This window comes from Leptonychotes weddellii, chromosome 3 (assembly GCF_054177405.1).
Source record: "Leptonychotes weddellii isolate Sample4059 chromosome 3, ASM5417740v2, whole genome shotgun sequence".
In the NCBI taxonomy this organism is placed as follows: Eukaryota; Metazoa; Chordata; class Mammalia; order Carnivora; family Phocidae; genus Leptonychotes; species Leptonychotes weddellii.
The window spans coordinates 6,643,530-6,651,991 of record NC_138371.1 but is presented as its reverse complement, the minus strand read 5'-3'; the positions used below and the strand labels follow the sequence as shown (position 1 = coordinate 6,651,991).

At 64.6% G+C, this 8,462-nt stretch overlaps 1 protein-coding gene across 1 annotated transcript; it reads right to left on the bottom strand.

The window, feature by feature from the left end:
• ECEL1 (endothelin converting enzyme like 1) lies at positions 1-8,017 on the bottom strand. The gene is made up of 17 exons (XM_006749982.3): positions 7,002-8,017; positions 6,353-6,421; positions 6,136-6,246; positions 5,963-6,055; positions 5,663-5,787; positions 4,765-4,987; positions 4,184-4,282; positions 3,874-3,948; positions 3,570-3,673; positions 3,254-3,312; positions 3,129-3,180; positions 2,317-2,384; positions 2,011-2,135; positions 1,649-1,714; positions 1,192-1,287; positions 892-968; positions 1-758 (listed from the first exon to the last, which is right to left on the bottom strand). Exons 1-17 carry the CDS (start codon positions 7,785-7,787, stop codon positions 659-661), a joined length of 2,328 nt encoding a protein of 775 aa, XP_006750045.1. The 5' UTR covers positions 7,788-8,017; the 3' UTR covers positions 1-658.
• Positions 8,018-8,462: the final 445 nt, after the last annotated feature.

Here is an 8,462-nt window from a genome sequence, read left to right as displayed (position 1 = left end):
ATGCTGAGGCCAAGGCCCGGGCTTGTGACGGGCTAAGGGATAGTGCAGAAGCTCCCGCGGGGGAAGCAAGTCCCAGGATCACGCGGGAGTACAGACCACTGGCTCGGTGTCCTGGCACCCACTAGCCTGGTCTGGGGGTACCCCCAGAACTAGACAGGAGCCTAGGCAGGTCTACAGGGAGAGGAACGGGAGGTTGGGGGGAAAGACAGAAGAGCCAGGGAGGTGGGACAGGAAGGGACAAGGTCTTGTCCAGGGTCCCCGTTGTGTGAAGGGCCCGAGCCTCCCCACAAAGGGGCCCCTGCAGCCCCACCTGCTCTGGGGACCCTGAAGAAGCCAAAGTGATAGTACAGCACTTTATTGACCAGACTCAGCAGCAAGAACACAGTGCGGGTGGGGCCTGTACAATCCGGTCTGGCCGCGGGGGGGGGGGGGTCTGGCTCCCTAGAGCCAGAGCGGGGGACCGCAGCGTCTCTGCCCCAGGCCCTCCTGGAGCCCAACCTCATGCCTGCTCCGGGCCCCTCCTGAAGTGAGGGACGGCAGGAAGGCCAGGTCCCGCAGGGGCCGAGAAGGCGGGTGGCGCCCCGAGCAGACCCGCGCCGGGTGCATGCGTGCCCCGGCAGCCGGCAGGGAGACAATTCATGCGGGCGGACGGCCAGGCTCACCACACGGAGCACTTGTGGGCAGGGTTCATGGGCGAGTCCCTGGGGCAATGGAAGGCCCGGCCGAACTCCTCGAACTGGGACACACTGCCCAGCACCCTGGGGCAGGAGGAGAGACCCACCTAGAGGAGGTCCCCGTGGCCGCGACCCCCAGCGGCCCCTCCCCCTTCCTGCCTGCCCCCACCCCAGACACAGGGAGGGGGTGAGGCACGGGGCAGGCGGGCAGGCACACCTGTAGTGCTCGGGTGCGTGCTTGTCGGTCAGCACCTGCAGGTAGATGGACTGTGACCGCCGCTTGATGCACCAGTTCTGGGCCCCGCGGGGGGGAGGGGAGGAGAGGGGAAGATGAAGCCAAGGAGTCCACTGAGCAAACCCTGCCAACCCTCCCCCCAGCCCACCAGGCCTTAATCCCTTCTCCAAACCCACCGGGCCATCGCCTCTGAGGGCTGGCTGGTGAGAGACAGGCTGAAAGCTACGTCCCCGGCCCTGCCCACCTCCCACCCGGCCCCCACCCGGCCCCCACCCGGCCCACCTGGGCAAAGGCAATGAAGAAGAGCTGGTTGTGCGTGTACTTGAGCCGGTGCAGTGGGTGCTCTGGGCCGTGCTCCCGCACCCACTTCTGATAGGCCTGGGGGTGACAGTGTGGAGCTGCGGTGCCCCCACTGTGGAGACTGACTCACCCTCCACCCAGTCAGCCCCTCGCTGGCCCCTGTTCTGCATAGCGCCCACCATGCCAGCCTTCCACCTTCCCTGAGCCGTGCTCCTTCCTGGGAGGGCTGACCCCAGACAGCCCTCGCCCCCTCCAGGCAGCCCTCTGTGCTCTCCCTGAAGGCAGCCTGGGGGTCCCTCCTTTTCCAGGGGACGCGGTGCCAGTCACAGGCCACAGCTCCATGTGGTGGGGAGGCAGGGGTGCCTATGTCCCTGGCTGAGTCCTCACCAGCCCCTACCCTCCCCCCACAGGAAGGGAGGGCCAGGCAGGGGCAGCTCACATAATAGGCCAGCTTGAGGCCACCCATGTCCGCGATGTTCTCACCAAGCGTGTGCTTCCCGTTCACCTGCCGAGAAGGGAAGAGGCCAGGGTCTGTCTGCGGCCCACTGGCCTCCCTCAGGCCTTGCCGCCCTGGGCCCCGGCCCCCCCTTCTCTTTCCCTTTCCCAGAGGGTTTAGATGGGACTCTGACCCCTTTGCGCCCCATGTCCCATGAGTCCGTGTGAACTTGTTCATGCGCCCAAGTGAGTGTGCACGCAGACCCCAGGCCCATGCACAGGGACCGGGGCACATGTGTGTGCACGTGGGTGTGCACGCTCCTCGTCTGCGCCCAGCCGGGCCTCAGAGGCAGCAGGGGGTCTTACCCGCTGGTTGTAGACCGTGAAATTGTCGTACAGGTGGACGATGCACTCCGCCTTGCGCAAGAAGCGGCTGTACGAGGCCTCTGTCCACCAATGCAGCAGGTTTCCCGAGCGGTCATACTGGCCCCCTGCGGGCCGTGGGCAGAGAGGCTGGGACCGACTCTCAGCCCCAAGGCCCCCTCCGCCACCCTCCCACTGGCCCACGGGAACAGAAGGGCTGTGGGGTCTCATCAGCCCATCACCACCCTGCCCCCTACCGCCTGTCCTTCCCCTCCCCCAACACCCCCTGCGGCCACCCGCGGGCCTCACCCCAGTCGTCATAGCCGTGGGTCAGCTCATGTCCAATGATGGTGCCGATGCCCCCGTAGTTCAGAGACCTGGGCCCACAGCAGCAGCGTCAGGCCCCAGCCTCACCCGCCCTCTGGGAGCTGCACGCTGCTGCCCAGGCCCCGGGAAGGCCCCTGTCAGGCCAAAGTGGCCCGGGGAGGCCATACTGGAGTCCTCACAGTCTTGGGGCACTCATGCCTCAGGGTCCTCCAATATGTAAAAGGAACCAATGATACCTTTGCAGCTGCTTTTTAGGAAATCACATCTAACAGCGCTGGGATGAGGGAAGAGAGCGGGTTGGAGGAAGACATGAGGGAAACTGAGGCACCCCATGTGGGATTTGGCCTGTTTCCTCATCACTAGGGTCACTCCACTTTTGAAACACCTAAAGGAGCCTCAAACCAGGTAAGGGGGAGCTCAGGACATAAGAAACAAAGAAAAGAAAAGAAAACATAATAAAAGAAAGAAAGAAAGAAAGAGACAGAAAGAAAGAGAAAGAAAGAAAGAAAGGAAGGAAGGAAGGAAAGAAAGGAAAGAAAGAAAAGGAAGGAAGGAAGGAAGGAAAAAAAGAAGAAAGGAAGAAAGAAAAGAAAAAGAAAGAAAGAAAGAAAGAAAGAAAAACCAAACCTACACATTTTTCTAAATAACCAAGGCTGAAGACGATGGGGGCCCAGGAACTGTAGCTGCCATGACTGCTGGGCCCAGCCCGGGTCAGGACACTCTGAGCTGCTTTCATGCACCCGGCAGACAAGACTGCATAGCTGGCTCTGGCTCATGCCAGGTTGGGTACTCACTGTGGAAAGTCAGGGTCATAGAGCGTGGGCTGCAGAATGCCTGCAGGGAACACTACAAAGAGGGCAGGGTCAGCAGGAGACCTGCCCCAGCTCCACCCCGCCCCTTGCGGGACAGGCCCCCTTACCCATCTGGTTCTTGTTGGGTAGATAGTAGGCATTCAGGGCCTGCGGTGGGAGCAGCCACCTGTGGAGGGAGGTGGGGGTCAGCTAGGGAGGCCCCCCACCTCCCAGCCGGCTCCTCCTTAAGGAGTGGCCCAGCCTGTAGCCATGTCCTGCGTCTCCCCCAGGCTGAGTACCCGCCCCCCCCGCAGTGTCCCCCCCACCACCTGCACCAGCATGGCTGTGAGGTGGTCTGACCCAGCAGCCTCCTGGCCTTGGTAAGGAGCCTCTCCCCACAGCACCTCCCTCCCCGACTCCCCCAGCTCTGGGCCAGGCACCCACGTGGACTTGTCCACCTCCTGCCGGATCTTCTTGACTGAGAGCTGGATGCTGAAGCGGATGCTGTTCAAGATGTTCTTGAAATAGGTCTTCTCATGGACCTCAAACTGCACGGGGGATGGGCAGTGCTCAAGGGCAGGCGAGGGGTCTGGCCAGACTGGTGTTGTGCAGGCCCCATGTCCTCCCAGGGGCCAACAGCTGAGGGCCGTGGCTCCTCCTCTTCGGTGAGGGTGGGCCTCCCTGGGGGTCTTGACCAAGGGACCGAAGCCCAGCCAGTCAGGCAGGGTAGGGCCAGGGGATGACGCACCTCGTACTCCTTGTCCACAGCCTCGGGTTTGAGCAGGAAGTCCGGGTAGCCCACCATCACCATCATGTACTGGAGCTGCGGGCGAGACAGTGGCCAGAGTGGGCCAGGGCCTCGGGAAAGAACCCCCCACCCCCAATGGAGAAAGCTCTAGGGCCAGCCCAGAGGTGGGGCTCAAGGACAGGGGAGGCCAGAGCAGGCGATGTGAACCCCGCAAGGGGCATCTTGCCTCTTCTGTTACCCCAGCCTGGCACCCAGTTGGCACTCAGTAAGTGTTTGTGGAACCTACGAAAGGGGACAGGGTCCACTTCACCTTGGCCCGAGCAGCTGCCTTGGTCTCAGCATCCATCCAGTCTAGCTCCTCCAGGCGCCGGCCCAAGATGTACTTGATGTCTTCCACGAGCTGCTGTACCTGCAGGGCCAGGGGTCGGGGATCAGGGGTCAACCCCGGAGGCCTTGGCTCTGTGCCCCCCCGGGCACCTGGCATGAGGGGTACCACTAATTCAGTACCAGTTCCTCGGCCTAAGGTTTGGTGCTGAGCACCGAGGGGAGACCTCGGAGGTGGGGATCCAGGTCCTGCACCCCCAACAAAAAGCTCACAATCTGGAAGCAAACCACCCCCGCAACGATCACGTATTCCCAAGGCCACGCCTACTGAGCATGGCAGAGAAAGCTGGGCAGGAGCCTGAGGGGGAAACCCTCCTGTGGCTGGCAGACCAGGTAGGCTTCCTGGGGGAGGTGGCCTGGTGAGAAGTAGTCTGGAGCCCCAGAGAGGGCTAAGCCCCTGTCTGCAAGGGGATGTGTGGGGCTCCCCATTCTCAGACAGAGGCCATGGGAGGACTCGATGCCCAGCCCAGCACCCGCACCCAACCCCCAAGCCCAGGGCAGCCTGACCTTGGCCTTGCTGGCAGCAGAGAAGTGCTCATGTACAAAGAGGGCTCCAAGCGCCATGCCAAAGTGGCGGTTGGCCTGGCCCAAGCAGACACGGGCCAGCTCCTGTGGCTTGTCACTGCCCTCCATCTCACGGGCCAGCTCGTGCAGCGCCTCTCGGAATGGTGGTGACAGGTGCTCACTCAGGACCACCACCACACGCCACACCAGGTAGTTGTGCAGGATCCTGAGCACCAGGTGAGACAGCTGCGTGTCCAGACGGGCTCCCGTGCCAGTGCCAGCCAAGGGTACCACTCCATCCCCCTCCAGACCCCCCAGCCTGGGGTTAGACCCACACCCACACGGGACTGAGGGTCATCCCGGATCCGTGGGGGCGGAACCTGGAGTGGCCGGAACCCCAGCAGGGAAAAGGACTGGGCCCCCACACAGCAGGACACACCTCCGCCCGCCTCCCTCCCCCGGCCCCACCGAGGGCCAAATGCTAACTTGCTGTGGGGCGCTCAAGGAGACTGTCTGCCTCAGGCCTGACCTTGAGAGGCCTCTGCTCCTCCCCAAGGAGGCCAGAGACCAGGGAGGCTCTCCCCTCGGCGACCATGGGGCAGCAGAGCTACAACCACACCTTCCCTTTCTGAAGTCTGGACTCAGCCTCACTATCCCCGGATGAGCAAACTGCAGCTCAGGCAGCGCACAAGCCCTGCCCAGGGTCCCAGGGAGTAGGCGAGAGCCACGTCTGAGTCTGGGGATCTGGACTCCTGTTCCAGTGCTCTTCACCTGCCTCCCCAGGGTGGCTACAGGACAGGAGTGAAAATGGGAATTCAAAGCTCACCAAGCAGGGGGTGTGGGGTGCAGGGGAGGGGCCCGGAGGGGCAGGTGGGCGGGGCTGGGTGGCTGGCAGTGGTACCTGCGGGGTGTGGAGCGGATGAGCTGGGACACCTGCTGCATGTAGTCTGTGGCCAAGAGCACCACCTCCTCATCCTCCGAGAAGTCCTCCTGGAAGATCTGGTCCAGCAGCCACTTCCACTGCAGCTGTCATGGGGAGGGAGACAGTATGGCTGGGCGTGGCAGGGACCACAGAGGACAGGGAAGGAGTCTGGGAGAGGCACAGGAGGACACAGGAACCCATCTACGGCCCTGGGGAAGGGATGGCCCTGGAGCCCCAGGATTGGTGCCCCCTGCCGCGGTCACGGTGGCCTGCACTCACATGGGGGGTGATCTTCTGCAGCTGCCCCAGCGTCACCTTGTTGTACATGGAGCTGACATCTCGCCGGAGGTCATCGTACTCCGACACTGTGATCTGGAGGTAGAGGTGAGTGAGGAGGACCAGCCCTGCCTGGCGGTCCCCTCCCCTCAGTCCGCGGCCGTCCCCCGGCTCACATTGGCCAGCCGCTGCTCGAGCTGCAGGATCTCCTGCGCCTTCTGCTCCACAGCATCGACTCCCAAAAGGCTGAGCAGGCGCTCCATGAACACCCGGTATGCTGCCAGGATCTGCACCGAGAGGGGACATTTCAAGGGTGGGGGTCAGTGTCAGGCCCTAGTCCATCCCTCCTGGAGCCGCAGGCCTTCCCCGATATCCCACGCTACGACCCCGCACCTTCTCACTCTCCTCATCCTGAGCTAAGTACAGGGTCCTCTCCGGCAGAGTGAGCCCATCCTGGTCAATCTGGGGAGACGGATGGGGTCAGAGGTCAGAGATTAGAGGTCAGCGTGCCAGGTTCCTGAAAACTGACCAGAGGACGGGCCAGATATCCACTGTCACAAGCCCCAGAAGCAGGAAGACCCTACCCCTCCCTCCCTCCAGAGAAGCTGGTAGAAACCCCCACCCCTCACCAGCCTAGCCTGGCGATCCGGGGGGAGGCGGGAGCCCATGCCCCCATCTTTCCTCCTATAAGCCTTCACCTTCCCCACCTATAAAGGGCACTCGCGGGGCCCACCCCGAGAGTTGGGGCCCCTGGCATTCTGGCCCGCCCCAGCCCACTGGCACACCCCTCGTTCCGTGCGCTCACAGCCTGCCACAGGACTGGGAAATTGCGGCTCCCGCGGCTCCACTAAACACCGCAATTACTCGAGGGAAATTACTTGCGCCCTCCTCCCGCGCTACGCTGGTGCGCGCTCCCCTCCCCTCCCTTCCCCTCCCCTTCTGCACCGGTCGCCTTGCGCGGGGACCGCGCGTGCGGGGCCGTGACGCCCCACCCCCGCCCCCGGGCCCCCGGCGGGGTAACTGGGGAGGGGGACGCACTCACGCGGATGACGTAGCGCGAGGAGTTCCTGTCGTCCAGGCTGACGGTGAGCGAGAAGAGCGCGGCGGCGCTGTACACGCCCTGGGCCTTGTACAGCAGCCGGTTGAGGTCCCAGAGCGCCGCGGCCCCGGGGCGCTCGGCGGCGCCGCCCAGGTCCCAGCCCCCGCAGTCCTCGATGACTTCGAGCATGGGCCGCGGGCCGAGCCGCTCGATCTCGCGCATGTCGAGGCACGAGCGGAAGAAGGCGCGCACCTTGCGCTGGGCCGCACCGCCCGGCCCACCCCCGGGCCGCGCCAGCAGGCGCCGCAGGCGCTCCTCGTTCTGCTCGCCGATGGCCGCGATGGTGCCGTAGGTGAGCTTGTCGTCGGGGATGGCGTGGCGCCGCAGCCAGCCACCGCACGCGAAGGAGTAGAAGTCCTGGCACGGGTCTATGCTGGCGTCCAGGTTGGCTGCCAGGAAGCGGGCGGCGCGCGCGAAGGCCTTGCGCTCCGGGCAGCCCTCGGAGCAGGCGCCACCGCCCGCGGCGCCCGGGCCCAAGTACTTGAGCGCCAGCATGGCGGCCAGGATGGCGCAGAGGCCGGCGGCGAACACCAGCCCCGACAGCAGGCACACCTCGCGCCGGTTCCAGCGCGGCAGCCCCGCCCGGGCCCCGGTGGCGCTGCGCCCCGCGCCCAGCGGGAAGCCGGGGGGCAGCGAGGCCCCGCGCGCACCTCCCGTGCCGCACCGGCTCACGTATTTGACCTCCTGGAACTCGTCGTAGTGCGCCGTCATCGAATATGGGGTCTCCATGCTGCCACGGGCAGCGCCGCGCAGCCCTGGGCGATCTCAGCTACAGGAGGCGCCGGGCCGCCGGCCTCCTGGCGGGCTTCCGCATGGCTCCCGGGCCGCAGCTGCGGGAAGGGCAGACGCGGGTTCAGAGAGGCACAGGGGCCCGATGGGGCCCACCAGCACGACGAGGAGGGGCGTAGGCCTAGGTCCAGAGGCTGGAGGCCACCCCGTGACTCCAGCAGCGAGCGGGCCCAGGGCCTGGCCTCCCTCAGCCACTCTGAGAATGAGGCCAGGGGAAGGCTCAGAGTGGCCGCCAGCTCCCGCACGCACAGTGGCCTCCTCTCTCCCTGCACACAGATGCCTGCCGCAGACTTGCGAGGGCCCTGATATAAAGTAGGGGAGCACCGTGCACGGGGCCTGGCACATAGTAGGCCCTCAATGAAAGACTGTTTCTCCTCCCATTGCCTTTCTCATCTGCGACCTGCTACAGCCACGGCCCGGTGGGGGAGGGGGAAGACAGAGGCTGGAGAAAGGAGGTGCGGTCAAGGGCGAGTCTACGCCGACCCAGAAGCCGCATTGGAATTAGACGCTCAGGAAAGCGGCTAAAGAACCGAACTTTGTCCTCGAGGATGTCCGTAGAGCCACTCCCTGCCCCGTCTTCTGTTCAGTGGCCAGAATGCCCACCAGCCCCTTTCC

Bases quoted from the DNA above. Each gene is read 5' to 3' on its own strand.
- ECEL1 (XM_006749982.3), bottom strand. From the start codon at position 7,787: ATGGAGACCCCATATTCGATGACGGCGCACTACGACGAGTTCCAGGAG. The intron at 6,422-7,001 runs GTGAGTGCGTCC...CCGTCTCCCCAG, and splicing joins CCTCGCGCTACGTCATCCGC to ATTGACCAGGATGGGCTCAC. The intron at 1,715-2,010 runs GTAAGACCCCCT...CCTTCTCGGCAG, and splicing joins TCACGGTCTACAACCAGCGG to GTGAACGGGAAGCACACGCT.